Source organism: Cyanistes caeruleus, chromosome 3 (assembly GCF_971803275.1).
Source record: "Cyanistes caeruleus chromosome 3, bCyaCae1.hap1.1, whole genome shotgun sequence".
In the NCBI taxonomy this organism is placed as follows: domain Eukaryota; kingdom Metazoa; phylum Chordata; class Aves; order Passeriformes; family Paridae; genus Cyanistes; species Cyanistes caeruleus.
Genome location: NC_141703.1, coordinates 61000861 through 61020977, shown reverse-complemented (window position 1 = coordinate 61020977; position 20117 = coordinate 61000861). Strand labels below are relative to the sequence as shown.

Here is a 20117-nt window from a genome sequence, read left to right as displayed (position 1 = left end):
GCAGATGCAAAAGCAGATCACAAGGTGAGTCCTTGCTACTTTGACAGCTGGGAGATCCTGTATTGACTGTAATGAGCAGGTGTCTGTGAACCTCAGATGCAAGGTAAGGTAAGGTTGTCTTTGAACCCCTTCAGTGATCTCAAAACATTGAGACACAGAACACAAAACTTTCACCAGATTTCTCTTTTTGGCATTGTAGACACATTAGCCCAATAGACTGTCACTTTACCAGAATGGTTCACATCTTCAAAGATGTTTTTCTGTGGCTCTTACTAAAATCTGAATTTTTGCTCTTAAAGAGAGTCCACACCATGATATACTGCATACATCACTTTCCACTTATGTACAGGTGAAATATAACTTTGGATGTGTTTTTTACCCATATGCTTTTGTGGTAAACTTCAACACCAACAAACAACAATGAAAGTGTTTAATTCTCATTAGCTGGAGAGATGACAACAATTCAGAGGGAGAATGAGGACAAAGTAAACAGACTTCCTTCTACTGGTCGTGCTGGCTTTATGTATTGGAGAGAGGAAATAGTAAACCTTTTCTGGGTCACTTTGTTCAGGCACCTTTTGCTATGCACAGAGATTCTGTAACGAGGTTATCCACAACTTTGACGTATAATACAGTTATTTATTGGTTGAAACAAACAAGGAATATCTGGGATTTATTGTGTTGCCAGGCTAAGCATTAAAATGCTCAGTGCCTCCATCAGACATCTGAAGAATCCTTGCTGGGGAAGTGGTCAGCCATCAGGCCAGGAAGGTTTGCACTTGTGCAAACATGTGACATGTTCTCAGTGCTGCTGAGTTTCCAGTTCCCAAATCTCTTCGTTGCCATCTAGGATTTTATCTCTTTCCAAGCTGGTGTTTTTCTTCTTGAATCCTGTAGTTGCTACATAAGTACCTGTCCCTACAGAGCAGAGTAATTCTCAGTGGTCAATAGACTGAGATACTCCAGGTTTTCAGGGGTCCCCCAGTAAGTAGGGGATGGATAAGTTCCCATGAGGGAAGCTGGCTTAACCAGTGTGGGAGAAAATTGTGCTATTTCCTTTACCTGTTCATGAACATGACCTGTTGGGGACTCAGGGCAGGATCCAGCTCCTGAAATACAATTAGATGCTATTTGGTCTCTGACTCCAAAAGACTCACCTGATCACTTAGAGTCAACAAGAGTCCCTGTACACCAAAGCTGCCACTGAAAATGTGTAAATGTACCCAGTGTGCCTCTTTGCCGAGGGCTGATGCCCTCAGACCATCTTGCTCAGCTCTGTGTCTCCCACTGGTACCTCCCTGGGTGTAAAATCAGACAGTTCCAATGGACTGATCCTGTATTTAATTTGGGGGTGTACCCAACACAGACTGACAGTCTAGATGACGGGAAAAGACGCAACTCCCTAAGCAGCAGCTTTCAGTCTATGTTTCATCCTTGCTTACAGAGCAACTTGACAAGTAAGAAGTCTCTCCCAAAATGGAGGGAGCTGCATCTGCTGCTTCCCACAGGAGTGCCCTAGTGGTGGAACAGATTGAAGCAGTGATCACCTTCCACTCTTTCTGTTGAAGCAAGGTCATCATGCAGGCAAAAACACAAGTATCTTGGGATAGAAAAAATATGATTCAATACCTATGTCTCTTATGGAAACAGTGAACCACAGCCTGGTTTTTCTCTCTCCTGTAAAAAACAATCCACAGAAACAAGGGCTCAGTCCTAAATTTATCTTCCTTCATGTCAGCACACAAAGTGTGAAAGCCTCTGCTGTCCCCATGTCTTCCTGCTCCTAGCAGCTCAGCTCTGTGGAATGGCTGCAGTGGAGCTGTCCTGGCTTTGTTCAGCTAAAAATTTGGTTTTAGCTGTTCACCCTTTCTGTACAGTGTTTTTTCAAGGTACCTCTTATGCTCAGTGCTGGAGAAAAAGCAAGAGCAGAAATAATGAGGATGGCACAACAGTAAAGCTGCCAAATGAGAAGTACAAACGAGACTCATTCTGGCCACTCAGCACCTGCATTTCTCCCTGGAGCCACAGCTCTGCTACCAGCCACATCTACAAAACCTTGAGGAGCCTCCAGTGAATCATGATGTCACCTGCCCACAGCTGAGCATGTTCAACTGAATGTGACCTCTCACCAGGTGTCTGTAGTCGTGTGGATGGGATTCAGATATATAACAAGAAGACAAGTTTATCTGAGATACCCTTGCTCCAGTGCCAGTTTCAGGAAACAAATTACATGAAAGGAAATTATCCCTTCCTATGACTACAGTATACACCTAAAATTAATTCCCTGTATCTGAAATTGGTTGTTCACATAAATCTCACTCTGCTTTTAAGCTAGGACATCACCTCTGCTTAATTGATATTTGTGCCTGAAGATGAAGAAACCAATTTGGCATGTCTAAGGAGCCTTTAGGTTTTTTTGCGTAGCAAGTCTTTCCCTGGTAAATGAGTTTGTCTTTTGATAGGCTTGGGTTTGTGAAACAGAAGATAAACCTTTAATTGTTACATGCTTAGATGTAGCCTTTCTTGGGAGGTTTGGAAACCAAAACACCTTCTGGATGCATCCTTTCTGTGGTCAAATGCCTGGGCAAACATAAGCTGGCCCAGTTAGTTCCTGTTCTATCCCTCACTGTCCCACTACCCTAGGGTAAGATGTCCCTTTGTAGTTGTTTATCACTGTGCACACAGTCCTGCGGAGGCACCTGCTGAAATGGGAGTACAACACTTCCATTCCTGTTTCATTGTTTTCAACCACTGGCCACCCGGTAACATCCTCAGATTCAGGCAAAAGTGAAAAAATTAGGTGGGAAAGCTCATTTTAACATCAAGCCTGCAGTGTGGGTATATCAGCATTAAAAAATACAACATGTGAGAAAGCTCAGCCCCACTTCTGACTGACTGGAGCTGGGATGTGGTTAGCAATGCATGCTCACAAGCACGCCCTTCCTTCAAGCTCTGAACCAAGCAAGTGGAAGAGCGAGGAGTCTGTGCTAGATTTTGAAATGAGCTTGTACAGCAGGTTCACTGCATGGTTATCATGCCTTGTTACACGCACTGCCTCATGTCCTACAATTTATGTGCTAAGTATTTCTAATACAGCAACCACATTGATTTCAAGGGCAGCGTGCAAAGTGGTGTGACTCTGCAGCTGACAGGGAAGGTAAAACCTGAATGCCCTCTTCTAGACATAGAAGGGCTGCAGTATGGCTGAGGAGTTGAAATCAGTCCAAAAGCTGCTGACAAAATGTACACTTGAAGGAAGAGAGGCTTTTTACATAGTGCCTTATGAAAACAAACACGTACCTGACATGTAACTGCATCTTGACATAAGATGCCAAAAGAAAAAGCCTTTCAGAGGAAAGTGCTTATTAATTTCACTTTCAAATGACCAAGTGCTTAGGAAAGGTGTCGAAAGAAGTCCCTGAAGGCTGACAGTCTCTGTGCAGCCATTAACCTTCAAGGGCTTGGGAAGCAGGACACGAACTCCCCTGATGGGGATTTTTACCTCTCGCCTGCACATGCTGAGCCACCTCTGGATGTGGGAAATTCAGATGGGGGTCTATCTGCCAGGCCACAGCAGGCCAAGGCGACAACACCAGCTTGTAATTATCCATGCAGTGTGATGGGCAGCATCCTCCCCAGATTTGGCACATACCAGCAAGCATTCTCCTTAATTGCCTTCGAGAGACCAGGAGCAGTTTCCACCAGATACAACGCAGAGGCCACTCTGTGTGAGAGGTAAATTAAACCACATGGACAAAAGATGTTCCACTTGATCTCAGGGCCAGGAAATGATCCCTGATTTGTTTTACTCACCTGTATAAAGGTAGCCTCTGCTGATAAATTAGGGATGAGACAGTGCGGGGCCAGAGAGATGGATCAGGAAGAAAAAGAATCAAAGGGCTTGAAGGTTACCAGGGAGCTCAGAGGCAGGAGCAAAGTGAGATTCATCTCACCTTAGTGTAAGAACTGGAAACATGATATGTGCATCTGAGCATAGCTTAGTCACCCCCAAGTCCCCTTATAGGCAGTGGGGAGAAATAGCCAAGTGAAACCAGAATCAGGGCAACGCCAGACCAAACTGGGAAATAAGTTTAGCTGTAACTCTGGCACTCTATGGCTACAGATGATTTACCTCAATACCAATGCCGTTTTATGCAGCCTTTTCTAAATTTTCCACCTGCATTCCTTTAACTGCAGTCACCTGTGTAAGGCCAGTAGCAAGGAACTCCAGCAAAAGGGCATTTGCAAGTCAGTTTAGCTTAATACCACTGTCACCGATGTTCATTTTCACATGTGACTGTTAAGAAAGAGTTGTAGATTACCTTGCTCCCTATTTTAATGCAAAGAATTCTTCTTAACACTCTTTTTAACCTAAGTTTCTCATCCTGAAACATTCACTGTCCTCTCATCTTCTACCATTGTCACCTTAATGCCCACCACCTGCAGTAGTGACTATGCCTCTCCCCTTTGCTGTTCTCTCTCGTAGTGTCCTTTCTACTTCATTGCCTGAGTTATACAACCTGAGAAATAGTAGCCAGCCATCACTGTCACCTGGGCTTGGCACCTTTCTAAGTACAAAGGAAATTAAATATTGAGCAGTAATAAGTGAAAATGAAACCTGGATCAGTATGGCAGATCATGAGAATGCTAAGGGGCCTTGAATTACCAGGTTTTTTTTCCTTAAACCATTCTCATTTCACAAGACCATCTATGTACTCTGTACCCAAGGGCACTACCAGGCCCACAGCACTTAGCACTGAGGCTTCTTCACAGTCTATTAATTTGGATGATCTCTGGCTGGTTCAAGCCACAGCTCTCGCAGACCCTGCACAACTCTGCTGCTGCTGCTGATTGCCATTCTGGTAAAAAGAAGAAAGCAGCATGGGCCTGCTCCTCCATTTATTTAATGTATCCTCACTAGCATTGCCCTGTAATATATCTGTTACAAATCAATACTTGATATAATTTTAGTGAGTGGTGCTGGAGCAAGCCCAAAAGCTAAAGCAGATCTTCATGGAAAACAGGCAGCAGAAATAAATGGGAAGAAAGCTCATGTGGAAAGCAAAGTAGAGAAGGTACTTTCTGTGTCTGCAGATTTACTCTGTGACAGAGTGTGGACAGACCTCTAAGAGTGAAAGACAATGGGACAATTTTCCATCTTAGGACTGGAACAGAAAAGAAACAAGAAAAGAACAAGAAGTCAGCTGAAGACTAACTCTTAGTTAATTAAGTGGCAGGCAATTATTAGAATTTTCTTTCCTTCACTGCATGAGACAAGGCCAGGGCACTGTGTCATGCAATTGGGAAGGGCTGGAGAGTCAGGGTGGGTTGCAGGGAGGAGAGCAGTGCTGCTGGCTCAGGGAAGGCTGACCCAGGGTGCAGCTGGAGCACAAACTCAGACCAGGATGGGTGCTGTGGTGCTGAGCCACACGGGTGTGATGGCCCCACAATCTCTTTAGGGGCAGGAGGGGCTGAGCAGAAGCCAAACGTATGCGTCTTGAGTTTGAGACTGTGCAGAATTCTAGAGTCTAATTTTGCCTTCACACAGCTCAAAGTCAGGTTATCCACAACTTTCTTCAATATTTCCCCTAAAACTTGGAATCTATTGGTTTCCCTGCACTGAGGATGCTTTTGAAGGAGACAGGCTTTGTTACTTGACAGCAGAGTCTGGTCTTCAATCAGCATCAGACCAAGAACACAGGAATCTGGTGGCTGCTGTTGGGAGCAAACTGTCCAATGCATTTACCTCCTTTTGATTCAAAACCTCTTTGGTGGAGAGTTTCACTGCAGGCAGTGGCAGAGGGGAAAGAGCCAAGCAAGAACATGGCCAACTGCTCCTGTGTCTCTATGACTTCCAGCATGTGGCAGCTGGATTGCACTTCCAGGTAGCAATGGGAGGAAGCATGTGCAAGTGGAAAGTCCTACTAGGCTCAAAAAATTTGGACCCACACCTCAAGGTCCTGATGTCACTGAGCTTTTCCCACATATAATTCTAGAAAGGGCCTCTGGTAAAGGCAGTGTTCGTCTTATTATCAATTCATTTTTTGTCATAGCCCTGCTAGGCTTTTAATTTCTTGTGTTAAAACAACAAATGAGATGACCTAACAGCAATCTCTAATAGGTATCATGGGTCAGTAATCATTCATTTGTTATAGTGCCTCTCACCCGAAGGACAGCGATGAAAATTTGTCCTCCTAATGGCAAGAGCTGTAAATTAGTTTTATTTCACTGTTAAATCTAGATGCCTGAAAATTAGGATGACCAGCCCTTAGCTGGGAAGAAAATGTGTCAGCTCAAGGGATTTTCTGCATTAGGCAAATAGGCAGCTCATAATCACCCATTAAACAGTCACAGTGGCTGTGTCCTCGCACCCTTGCTACTCAGAGTCTGAGTGACTCTTCTGATATACAGAGCATGGCAAAACTTTGCAAGCCTGATGCCCACTTCTGGGCCAGTGACCCAGCTCCACCTCTAGCTTAGCAAGAGAAGTGAACATCTCCTTCAGGTGCTCATGGTAATTCCATCTTTCATGAAGATGGACATGTGCAAGATAGGGATGACAAATTTCTCTGTGGAGGTACATCTTCTCTCTGTTATTAAGGGAGCTTCAGATGAGCGGGTCAGATTTGAACATGTTGATCTTTTAGACACATACATTTAGATGAGACAAAGCCTGCCTGAAAACTTGCCAGTTGTTTGTCACAGATGTTTCTTTCGCTGAATATTATCTTTATCCTTGAAGTCTCTGCAAACCCCATGGGTCTAAAAGATGTTATTCTGAAATAGCATGGACTCGCTGTGGTTTGGAAATTACAGGGTGAGCCATCACTGCATACTTATAGTGTGCAAAAGGGAAATGAAGGGGTATAAAAACAGATGGAAGCTCTGTTGACAGGGGCACAAAGGTGCTTTCACTGAGCAAGTAGCTGCTGGTGAAATTGTAGAAACACTTGAGCGGCTCCTCCTGGGAGTGTGGGTGTCCCTCTAGCAGTCACTTCACACATTATCCATGATTTTGGCAAGACAGACTGCACAAAACACCACACAGCCATTCCTGCTTGTTAAGCCTGATCCCGGAGGGCTGTCTGGAGCTCTCCCAGCCCCATCCGAAACCAGGGGGGATCTATTGCTCACCCCGACCGATGCAGTTCCTTGCAGCAAAGCCATGCTGTTCACTGCAGGGTCACATCCCAGCAGGGACTGCAGCAGGCACCTCAGTGACCTGAGGGCACCCTCGGAGGGCAGGGAGGCTCTTGCCCTCTCTTGCACGGGTGCGGGTAGGCAGCACTGCACTGTGAGAGATGGGGAGCAGATGTTCCCTCCATCCCATCCCTGAGAAACCACACTTCCTCTGTGCAGCCCTTTGGGAAGAAGGAGAGAAGTTTGTCCTGGGAAAGAAAGGCTGAAACCCCTTCGATGTGATGGAATGAGTGGTCTGTCATCTTGTTCAATAATGTGTCACACAGAAAGCTCTCTAAAAAGCTTTCTTTTTCTATAGAAAGTTGAAAATATATTTTAAAAATCTATCTCGCTGTCAAATCCTCAAAACCTGTAAGTGTATCAGAATAGTTGTAAAATTATTTGCTTTTGTGATGTGCAAGTTATAGAGTATTGTACAGCCAGACAAGTTTATAAGAACATGTATTAAGCTGCCAGCATGGGGAGGACCTGGCTGAAGTTAAAACATAAAACCTTGCCAAAAGACAAGTGAGCGTGTGAGAAGAGACCTTTAAGAGTGAGATGGCGTTGAATAAGAAATGTGGTCCTCTGCCCCCTTTTCCTGGTGCTCCACTTGTACTGAAATAATAAATTTTAGAATGGAGAACCAGAGAGACCAGAGCTGATAGAAAGACCCTGTGGTGCTACAGCCAGAGCTGCACAGTCTATGCTAATGGATCTCTGACTTTAAAAATAACTAGACTCTAGGGACTGTAGCTCTGCTGGGTAATGGGTCTCTCACTTCTGATTGTGCCTGTTTTCCCCATGAAGAACCTTGTCATTCCCTGGTGATATCCAAGCAGTCAGCCTAATCTCCACTCCTGGTAAAATCACGGAGCAGATCCTCCTGGAAGATATCAAAACATGTCAAAGACAAGGATGTGATTAGAGATCGCCTACATGGCTTCACAAATCATGCCTGACTATTTTAGTAGCTTTCTTCAATGGAGTGACTGCATCAGCAGACAGGGGAAGAGCTACAGGTGCCATCATCTTCAGCTTCTCTAAGGGTTTTGATGCAATCCCCCACAATATCCTTACCTCTAAGTTGGACAGAGGTAGGGTCTGATGGATGGACTGTTAGATGAATAAGGAATTGACTGGATGGCAGCATCCAAAGACTAACAGCCAAAGGCTCAATATACAAGTGGAAACCAGTATTGACTGGTGTGTCCCACAAGGGTCCCATACTGGGACCAATACTATTTAATATCTTGGGCAGTGGGATCAGCACACCCTCAGCAAGTTTGCACATGACGTCAAGCTGAGTGCTGCAGCTGATTCATTTGAGGGAAGGGATGCTATCCAAAGGGACCTTGACAGGCTTGAGGAGCAGGGCCTTCTGAATCTCATGAAGTTCAAGTGCAAGGTTCTGCACCTGAACAATCCCAGGTATCAATACAGGCTGAGTGATGGATGGGTTTGGAACAGTCCTGAGGAAAAGGACTTGGAGGTGCCATATAAAATGAGATATGACTCCACAGTATGCACTGGCAGCCCAGAAATCTGACCATATCCTGGTCTGTATGAATGTAAACGTGACCAGCAGGTCAGAAGAGGTAATTCTGCCTGCCTACTCCACTCCTGTGAGACCCTGCCCGGAATTCTGCATCCAGCTCTAGGGGTTCCCAGCATAAGAAGGATGTGAACCTGTTAGAGCAGATCCAAAGGAGGACCATGAAGGTGATCAGAGGACTGGAACTGTTCTATGAAAACAGGCTGGAAGAGATAGGATTGGAGAAGAAAATGCTCCAAGGATATCAGATTGAAGCTTTTCAGTTTATAAAGGAGTCTGATAAAACAGATGGAGAGACATTTTTTACCAGGGCCTGTAGTAACAGGACAAGAAGTTAAGAGTTTTAAACTGAAGGAGGGCAAGTTTTGATTAGACATAATGAAGAAAATCTTTACTGTGAGGATAGTGAGACAGGGGAACAAGTTGCCCAGAGAAGCTGTGGATGCCCCATCCCTGGAATTACTGACGGCTGGTTTGGATGGGACTCTGAGAAACCCAGTCCAGTGATAGATGTCACTGTCCATGGCAGGGCATTGGGGCTAGATGATCTTCAAAGGTCCCTTCTACCCCAAACCTTCTGTGACTCGGTGGTCTTACACTCATGCTGTTGGCACATGAGGTCAGAAGGCAGGTGCCAGCAGGCCAGGGGATGCCAGGCGATTCTCCCCAAAACAGCAGAGCTGCAGGAGGCACAGCACAGAGACTGACTGACTCAACCTCTTCTGGGTAGGATAGACAGCAGCTTTCTGTAAGCAGGAGTGTTAGAAGATTGTTGTGGATTTTGGTTTTCATTCTTTTGTTGGTGTCTTTTTTTGTAACAAAACCTTTTAAATTTTCAGTCTATTAATAGCAATGGAACATTGTCTTCCCAGGCTAAGCTCAGCCTCCCTTTCTGTTCTTTCTTTTTACCTGCATCCTCCCCACACGAAGAAAATTTCTAGAAGAACTATTCTTTGAGAATTTGAGAGGGAGGGTGAAGAAGGAACAGGCTATGATTTGCAAAACATTAAAAGAATATTTGAGACACAAGACAAATGTTCCCAGAGAAATATCCCTTTCCTTATTGCAAAAAATATGTCAATGAAGCATTTGCATACATTTCACAAACTAAATTAATTTACCCAGACTTGCTGTTTATTTTTCATGCCCAAAGCTAACAGCTCACACGAATTTTCTGGGTTTTTTGGGGGTTTTTTTTCCCCTCCCTTTCTTTAGCCTGACTACACAAACTCAAGACACACTTTCATCTGACAGAGGAATAAGAACGAATTTTGAGTTGTCTTGTAACAGGGAGATGTTTCTTTCAGTGCTGCACTTACATTGCAAGGTATCCAGAGCAAGGGCAAGCTGAAAGTCACTAGTGGAGAAGGGGAAGAGATGTGCAGGGGAACAGAGAGTTACTCTGAGATAGAAATAGTTTATTTCCCCCTCTTCTATAACCTGAGGATGACCCCCACCACACCAGGCCACTGTGGGTGAGTTTGGGATGCCTGCTGGTTGAGCAATGCCTCAGTAAGAGTGAGACAGACATGACTTTAAGACACTGTCCATTTCCTCACAAACAGTTCTCAGGAGAAAGTTTTAACTAAAAATGTGAAGTGTTTTATGGCTCATACATCACTCAGTGAATGCTACAGGGGTGTAGGCACAGGCAGAGCCTATGAGACAGGACAGGAAGACAGGGATGGCAGCACTGAGAGCCATGTACTCCCTCCTCACTACACCTGCCTGGCCCCAGCCTTCTGTCTGCACTCCACTGTGACCAGCCTGGCACAGGCTTAGCTGCACATTGCCCTGTGAGAGCTGTCAGAGCAATGTGACATAGACCACAGAGCAAATCCTTGGCCAGCAGGCGTGGACAGATGGGATTGGAGACACTGGTCCCACCAAGAGAGGCTGTGGGCTTGTTCAGCAACCACCACCTCATCCTTTCTCTCCTTCCAGCAGACCAGTAATGCTTGTGCCATTCTTTGGCACTCCTGGGGTACGTCTCTGAAAGAGCAGTTAATGGATTTACTTGTCATATAATTGTGATAGCTGGAGATTGACTGTGGAAGGAGAGAAATTCAATTGTCTCAGGGTGGATTTGGTCTAATTATCTCAGATGACACCAGCAAATCTGCTTCTCTTGGAGACATGCTGTTACTGTAGTAACTTGTAAATGAATATCAGATGATGAGTTATTTAGAGAAAGTCTGAACTCCTAAGTTTATGAGCACAGTGGGCAATAATTTCTTCTTTCCTTTTTTTTTAAAATTCTTTTCCATATTAATTTCTTTTTCAGTGTGAATGCAAACCATAAAATCAACAGGTCAGATATAAGGCACTTGTGAACTCTGCCTTCCCTATCAGACATAGCAGATGCAGCTTGGAAGTGCTTTATCACTTTGCTTTTAATTAAAGCCTATAACGGCTCTGCATTTTGTGAACAGGCTTCATCCAAAATACAAAGTGGATAAAGGATGAAGAAAATCTTCAGATAACTCTGCATTTTTGATTATCTCTATTGTGCATATGCAGGCTGCTCCCTCCCTCACCCAGAGCCAGGATCAGCAGTGTCTCATGAGCAAGCTGCTGATAAACAATGGCTGCACCCTGCTCTTGTGGAGAAAGAGCTGATAGGATGTGCCTTGGCTTCTGGTACTTGCCTTGTGTGGCCAAAGGGGATGATGGCATTTAGAGGCATCACCCTTGCTTAAATCAAGGCATAAAATTTCCTGGTCCAAAGAGAAGATGGTAAATGTCTGCACACCGCAGCGCATCAGCAGTTGCAATGCAGCATTAGATACACCCTGCTACGGTTTGCTGTCTCTGCACTGTGCCCAGTCCTAAAATGCAACAGAGAGAATACAAGTTGCAAATCAGGTCCCAAGGGCATGTCCCACCCTCCAGCCTTGCTTTTTACTTTCACTGCCAGATGCTCCACAGGAAAACCGTGCACACGGTTCTGCTTGTATCTAATCAGTGTATTTTATTTCTCAAATAAAAAAAAGTGAAAATGAAAAAAAGTGAAAAATGAAAGTGATCTCAGGTGAGACCCATCAAACACAGCAGCTAAATTGGGACCGTTTCCCTGGGTGTCCACGACCCTGCTGCACCTTTGGCTGAGGGTCAGCAAGGTGGTGCATCTCCCCCTTCAGTTTAAAATATGGGAAGTTTTGGTGTCCATCTGGGCTTGGAAGGGTTCATCAAACTTAGGTTTGAAGTAGGAGAGCTTGACCTTGCTCCATCTTATCAGTGTCCACATGGGTGTCTCTCAGAAAGCATCTATGGACTGAAATGTTTTAGTGTGGATCCTGTTATATTTCATTATAATTACATTGTTTTCAATATATTGAAGAAGGTTGAGTTTCTTGAAGTTTTTTGCTTGCACTTCAAGAGTGCATGACAGTTAATGCTGTAAAAAAAAAATATTTTTGAAAAGAAAGCAAGGGCATTTCATTTGAGAATAACATTTCTCTTTTCACCAGGAATACATTTAAAATAATGAATAATATATTTGCTGGATCTACCACAAAACCAATGGGGTTTTTTTCCAAAAAAAACTCTCTATATATGTGGATTCATCTAAAATTTGGGGTCTTCTGATAGGGAGAAGTGTGAGATACAGCGTGGATGTGTACTAAAGCTGCATTTTCTCTACATAGTCAGAGGTGTGTAATTAGCATGAGGACAGTCATTAACACATCCCGTGTGCTGTGTCACCAAGTCACGCCTGATTATGTTGCAAAGTGAGATTAGTAAAATGAGCTTGAAGTTGTCCTCTCACTGCCATTTGATAGCAGGGAAAACAAATCCTTCCACTGCCAAAGCTGCAACTAATATTCAGTACTTAAGAAATTCAACTGATGCATTTGTAATGAACAGGATTTTGTGTAATTAAAATTTTAAATAAATCCCCAACATGAGCCCTGGCTTGGATTTCTTAATTTCAGATATGAAAGTACAGCTTTTGACAAAATAGGTTGAGGGGGTTGGGTTCTTTTTTTCTTCTCTTTTCTTTCATCTGAAAGACTTTAAAAAATCTCATTAGCATATTAAAAAAGAGCAGAAGATAAATTAAATGAAGACCAGGATTAAAAGACTCACTACTTTCTTCATGTCACCTTTATAGTTCTTTTGAGCTTCTGTCCCTGTGAGGTGGGTGTAAGTAACATGGAGGTGGATGTTAGTGGGTGGCAAAGCTTTTGTGAGGCAGAAAGAAGCTGAGGATTAGAAAATTATTGGAGGCAGTTTCCATACATTTGAGAAGAAGCAGTCAGTCCCTGAGATGCCAAGAAACAGGATGAAGACAGTAAGAAAACTGAATAAAACGCACATTTCACTGGCAAAGAAAATTCTGATTTGTTTCAGCAGAAACCCTAAAAGTTGTCATGGTTGCTGAAAGTTGCTGAAAACCCTGGAAGTTGCTCACTCAAAGCAACCTCACAGCTGCAGGCCCAGGGCCCTCCTTGCCTGCAGAAATCTTTAGGTCAACGTCAAAAATCCACCGAGTTTTCACAGCTCATTCCAGCTGTTTACCCACCTACAGGGTGACTGCCTCTCCTGTTGTTCCTTGTCACAGGCAGGTTGGTGGGATTGTAACAGGGGGTGTGAGCACAGCCCCTCTCAATCCCTGGCTCCCACCACAGGTTGCAGCTGCCACGAACATGTGCAGCTCCTACCAACTCTCCCATAATCCAGCTAAGAAAGCTGTGGATGGAGAGGAAAGACTTAGGATGCATGGAAGGAGTGGTTTCCTCTTGGGAGGGGGATTAGTTTGCAACGTCTCAGGGTGTGCTAAGGTTGGGCTGGGTTAGAGAGGGAGCACTGCCTTCTGGTTTGGGCTGGCTAGCATGTCTGGTAGCTTTATTTTCATCTTTGCAGTTTTCTGTGTGGCCCTGCTCAGAAGCCCCACCATGGTGGCCTTCAGACCACACCACCACTGCCCCGAGCAAAGAGCCCAGCGAATGGGTGAATTGCTGAGTGTTTGCAAAGTGTGCGTGACCACTGGGGAAAATGCAGTTGCACGGGTGTGGAGTGTCCGGAAAAGTGTCTGGAATATTTGCAGCACCTGCTTTCCTGTCAGAAACACTTATTTACTGGGCAGTGAACCAGTCCCTGTCGTCCCTCCTTGGGATGTTCTTGGCACGCATTGGCACTGTTCACAGGGATGCGAAGGCCTGGTTTTTACACATTATGTGCATTACAGCAAGTAAAAGTATGAGTGAGGCATCCAGGTTTCCAGTATAACACCGAGGAACATTGGAAAGTGCTGAAAAGTGATACTTAATCTTTACTCTGAAGACCTGAGCAGTGTTTATTCTTCTACAACGTGGTGGTGCTACTCGACCTCCTTATACTCCAGGTCATCAGTGTCCAGGCCCTCTGCCATGGGGTAGGAGCCCTGTTTTCAACTCTCCCTCATCCTGTGGAGTTTATCTTGAGCAAATTCACCATTTTAAGTCAGAACTTTAACAGCAGGGCATTTAGCTGCTCAGGGCAGCAGCTACCCTTGCTCTCCCTGCTGAAGCTGTGCCAATGTACAGCAGAGAAGCAAGGCTTGAGGGACGGTGATGTATCCAGTGTCTGCACCCCACAGGGCCATGAGCTCAGCCAGCAGAGGTGCACTGTGTGTTTCTGCCTCTGTTTCCACTATTTTTGCCATAGCTGGTCTAAAGACTTTACTAGTTCAAACACAAAAGGTCCCTCAGAGCATGAGGAGCCATAGCAAAGCCGTTTCTCCTGGGTGAGTGCCTCAGCTTTGCAGCTGCAGACTCAGAGATGTGTTTGCATATTCTTTACCTCTTGGAAGTCTTTACCTCTTGGATCTACCATTCATCTTTCCTCTGAATTTGCTCTCAGGTCATTGGAGTTGTAAAGATGGTAGGGAGCCACAGATTTACACCTTCACGTGAATTTCCATTTCTCTCTCCATGGGCTGCATTGTCTCCAGCACAGCAGGAGAAGCCCATGGTGGTACAGCTCTTTCCTGACTAAAATAGGGTTGTCCTTCTGCTTCCTGTCTAGAAACCGGTAAAGCCTCTGTGGGTCTGTGCTGAGGTTGGGTTTGGTCCTGTCTGCATGTAGAGAGGGTCTGTGCTGAGGTTGGGTTTGGTCCTGTCTGCATGTAGAGAGGGTGTCCAGGGGGTGTTCCTTCAGCACCTCTTGGAATCAAGTGAATTGCACCCCAGGGCTCTGCAAAAGGAGCTGACAGTCTTCAGAGTTAGGGACCTACCCCTCAGAGATCAAATGTAGGACAAATATGTCACATCTAAAGCAATTTGCTGCATTTTTAGCAGACAACCTGTGTCCCAGTCCAAATCAAGTCATGGTTTGGTTGGGTTTTTTTTCCATAAGAAAAGCACTGTGTGTTTATAAATTGCTCTTTGCCAAATTACTTGTTCTTAAAAAGAACTGCTCTGTAATAAGCTGCATCATTAAAAAGAAATTTTTCTGTGAGCAGCAGAGCCTGGTTTCCTGCGGTTTGGTGCCTCATGGTGGGATTATGTTGCATCTAATGAGGAGCACTCTGGCTGAAGCCTTTTCTGCTGTTCATAAAGACGCTGTCTCATGTGAGTTCTCTGGTGTCTATAATCCATTTGGGATCAAACTGCCATTGTTTAGGTTCTCTCCTCTCTGTCAATGTAATAATGCCCACGTGGCCAGCTGTTCCTCCCTGGAGACATGAAAGGGTCATGTTGCTCTACCCTGATGCCTCTTCTCTCAGAAATGGTTGAAAATTAAAGCATTTGAGAATTCCATCCCACAGTTCAACTTGACTGAAATTGGGCAACGGACTAAAAGATAAATGAGAATAATACTGGACTGATACGACAATATAATAAACCTGGTTTTATTAGGAAATCGGGCAATAAATGATAGATAGTAAATACTGAAGCAGATTAAACATGGAAAAACTGTTCATAAATATTTATTCAAGCATTTAAATACATTAAATTGGTGACCAATTTTTGCCTGTTTTGAATTTCAGTTTTAGCATTTCAATTCACAGCCATATGAATGACCAACAAGAGCACAAACACACTGATAGTTACACTCATACCTCAAAAGTAAATGTAAAATAGTATTTTTCTCTGAGACTTAAAAAAAGTGTCAGGGAATTATTAAACATTTCTTTCAAAATATTACAAATTTAGAATTTTGAAACAGGGAAGTCAAACAATTATTTCACAGATTTTGAAGATGGTTCTTTTAGTCAAAGAATAAAAATAGATCACATGGTTCGTGGTTTGTGCTGAGTTGCCAGAATTTTCAATAAACCTGAAATGAACAAGGTTAGACCAGAAGTCCTTTGTTGAAGTGATTCATGGAAATATTTCAGAAATGAGAGTTGTGAGAGGGAATTCATAATTATGTGCACACACACAAAAATTCACAAGTTTAGTAAAGAAGAAAGGTGTATAGAGTAATAAGTTGCTCATTGTAATTTATTTTTCCAGTTCCTGAGCCATAGAAACATGTTTGCCATAAAATGATTTTTGAAAAAATTTGTACTTTCTTACCTTGGATGCAGTTTAGATGGATGAGCTACCATTGTTCTCCATGTTTCTCAAATTAGGAGAATGCATTTCTAAATTCAATTTCATCCTCAGTGGAAATGGTTTCTCTGACTCGGGTAATCTTTGGAGAAGAATTATACACAGACTATAAAGCTTCAAATTTCAAAACCTAATTTTGAATGTTAGTCAAGAGGTTAATTTAAGATTCATCTTCCAAAAGGGGAGTTAAATAAAACTGATAGAAGGCTGGAACTTGTCAAGTGGTTGAGAGGTTTATCAGCATGTGAGTACGAGTTCATTAGTTTTAATTAGTATAATCACTAATGTTGCATTAACAGTTTGGTGAGAGAAAGTAATTGCTCACACCCACTGTATTAGATTGGGAGATTAGAATTCATTTTATGAGGCAATTAGCATTTCAGGGATTTTTTTTTAAAAAGGCTTTTACGATCTGCCATTGCTGTAGCCTCCTTCACCAAAAAGAGTTTAAATTAACCATAACTTTCATCGTAATGGGATGCAAAAATTAATGTAGAATTAAGCGTGAGCCAGTAATCCCACTGCGATAAGCAGGCAGCTAAAGCCACAAACCTTGATTAGTTTATAATGACCTGTTTTATTTCCCAGACAATAATAGTCATTTATCTGTCCTCAATTCATTATCTTCTCGGAAAGTTTATATTCTTGAATTTTATACAGAAAAACAAATAAAATACGAGGAAGGAAAAAGTAGAACAGTACTACTGAAGTAATAATTGTCAAAAGAAAAAGCTGCCAGTTTCAATAGTAAGGCTTAACTTGTCCATTATTCTTCACATCAAATGCCAGAGGAAGAAGAAACAGCTCCCTTTGACATCCAGTGCCTTGGGAATAGCCATGAATTTCACAGCAACAGGAATCACAACCCTGCTCTATCCATCACAACCTTTGGCAGCTACTGACACAATGAGAACAGATGAAATTGTCATCTTGGCTGGCAAGGAAGCCCTGGTCATCTGAGAGTTAGGACAGTTTACCCAAGAGATTGCCTTCCAAAACATCCTGTAAAGAAATGTGCAAGTTCTGTTGGGAAAAACTGCTTACAGCAAGGCTGTAATGAAAGTCTTCATGGTATACGTAACAAGACAAGACAATACGTCCTTTGCAGCAAATCTACCACCCATTATATGGGATTATGCTTGACCCTGGATAAAAAAAAATCTCTTCTCAAAAATCCCAAATCTGCTATGAGTTGGATGTGGCATGGAGGAGAGCAACTGTTAAATGTTAGAACTATAATGTAATTTTGGGTACATAAAATAAGGAGATGTGGGATACTGTTTAGGGAATTACATTAATCTTGAACATATTTTCATAGGACATGTTAAACAAAATGTACTTTTATATATCTGTGCATACTACTATAAGGGACATTAATGCATGTAAGGGATTTACCTTTACAGGAGGAGTTCAGAGGGAAAAAATGTTTAAACAGCTAAAATTTAGGCACAACTAGAGAGACTGGGTTTCAGTGTCTCTGGCATCAGCTAATGTCACCTTTAGAAGCTGGACTACTCCAGCTGAGATCTTAATCCTGCACTCTAAGACCTGCCTCACTCTACAGGCTGCAGAGGCAGTCCCAGGTAACCAGGCTTCCGTCTTGGGTGGGTGAAGTAAATGCTTAAAATTGGGTAAGATGAATCATGACCAGCATGCCTGTGCCTTAGGGTTTGTCTATGCGCAAGTTACTGTGGAGAGACATTACTCTTCCTGAATAACATTACATGTGAATACACTTTTGGCTGAGTAAGACTTATTTCTCTTCAACAACATCCACTTGAGAGAGGCAGAGCAGTTTGCTTTTTAGTCCTCACGTGGAATTCTTCTGCAAGAGCTGCTGCTTTTTCAGTGAGCTGCCCTACCTTAATCCAAATTTACTTTAGTATCAAAATGCCCTAAATCTGCCATCCAATCACCTTTGAGAGCAATTTAAGATTTATGGCGGTGAGGGCATCAATTAGGCACAAATACATTGACCAAAAAAATAGTGACGGTATCATATATAATAAAAACTGACGTTTATTTCACAAAATATGGATGTAATAAAGCCTATTGTTTCAGGACAAATGCCTGCATTTGCCCGTATGTTTCATTAAAGAATAATAATGCCATACATATTTCATTCCCTTGTTCTGAGCAGCAAGAGTCTTAACTGTATAAAATGTCCCATGCTGTCCTTGTTTTGTTGGGTTATTTTTTCCTTTTAATCAGATTTTTCCCCCTGAACTAATGAAATTGCCCTTTAAACACATACATCATTTTCATTTGAAGTGATTTATCATGACTCAAACAGTTTATCTGTTCTCCTGGAGAACAAGGCAACTGCCATCTCCCTGTGCTGCGCAGATCCAGGTCGGGACTGCCTCTGATCCCCCGTGTGCTGAGGTCTCTGCACCCCCACTGGTGTTGTTCTTGGTGGAAAATGGGTGACTGATGTCTGTGGGGTCTGCAGCTTGCATATCTGCACTGGTTTCTGGTCCATTTGCCCTCACATTTAATTTCTCTCTTCCCGTAGTATGCAGCGACCCGCTGTGCAGCTGCGCAGGCGTCCACGGAGCAAGGCATCCTTCCTCCCTGCCATCACCATGAAGCCGTGCACGACCCCCAGGTGGTCCCCTGCACGTGCCCGCTCTTCTCCTGCCCGTGGGAAGGGCACCTGGAGGTGGTGGTGTCCCACCTGAGGCAGACCCACCGCATCAGCATCCTCCAGGGCGCGGAGATTGTCTTCCTGGCCACGGACATGCACCTGCCCGCACCCACGGACTGGATCATCATGCACTCTTGCCTTGGCCACCAGTTTTTGCTGGTCCTCAGGAAGCAGGAGAAGTACGAGGGCCACCCCCAGTTCTTCGCCACGATGATGCTGATCGGCACGCCCTCCCAAGCCAACAACTTCACCTACCGGCTGGAGCTCAACAGGAACCAGAGGCGCCTCAAGTGGGAGGCGACCCCCAGGTCGATTCTGGAGTGTGTTGACTCTGTCATTTCGGACGGGGATTGCCTTGTGCTGAACACTTCCCTGGCTCAACTCTTTTCTGACAACGGAAGCCTAGCGATAGGAATTGCGATAACCACCAGCAAAGTTCACAGCTCCGAAGCTGAAATGTGAGGGGGAGGAGGAAAAGGAGGAGGAACAACAGCAACAACAATGGTGCTCTATCTGCCTTCTGAGAGCCAGAACTCGAGGACTTTTTTTTGGGGGGGGGGGGTGGGTCTCAGGTCTTTTATGGTATTTAGTACTCGTCCACAGTGGGCATTATGTAAACATCCCGTGGTTACGGTCCCTGTGTCATGTATTTACTGTTTTGCTAATACAGTTTTATGAGAAATTTTAAAGAGGCTAATCAATTTATTGTCGCCCTCCAGCAGCACTGGAAACAACACTTGCTAATGGAAAGTGCCCCCAAGGTGACTCGCACAAGCCTTTGGTCTGACCGTGCTATGCAAATACTTTTCCTTCATTGCCTGTCTAATGGACCAGAGGCCCCGGTGCAGGATGAAAGGTCAAGTATTCCACCATGCGACAAGAGCACCTGGGTTTCCATGTCAGCAATAGGGATTTAACTCCTATATTTTGGGCTCAGCCAAGCCCTGCAGGAGCTGGCAGTTTCAGAGCTCACTTCAGCTTCAGAGGAAACAACTTTCTCACCCAAACAGTGAAAGCTGAGAAGAAAAAAGTCACCCCCTCTGCTGAGCAGAGGGCTGGGAAGCCTCGTCCTGCATTAAATTGGGAATGACAGTTAGTGGGTGGTCGCTGTGAGCATGGTTAAATCTCACTCTTGTATCGTAAACAGCAGGGAGAGGCTGCTAGATGGTCAGGCCATAGGATGGATATAACCATA

General features: G+C 43.9%; 1 protein-coding gene across 1 annotated transcript in view; it reads left to right on the top strand.

Moving 5' to 3' along the window:
- SIAH3 (siah E3 ubiquitin protein ligase family member 3) overlaps window positions 1–19611 on the top strand; it is a 41835-nt gene extending 22224 nt beyond the window's left edge. The window contains exon 2 of the mRNA XM_023938698.2: window positions 18791–19611. Within this exon, the coding sequence (XP_023794466.1) occupies window positions 18791–19384 (594 nt within the window). The 3' untranslated portion in view covers window positions 19385–19611. The remainder of the gene's footprint in view (window positions 1–18790) is intronic.
- Window positions 19612–20117: the final 506 nt, after the last annotated feature.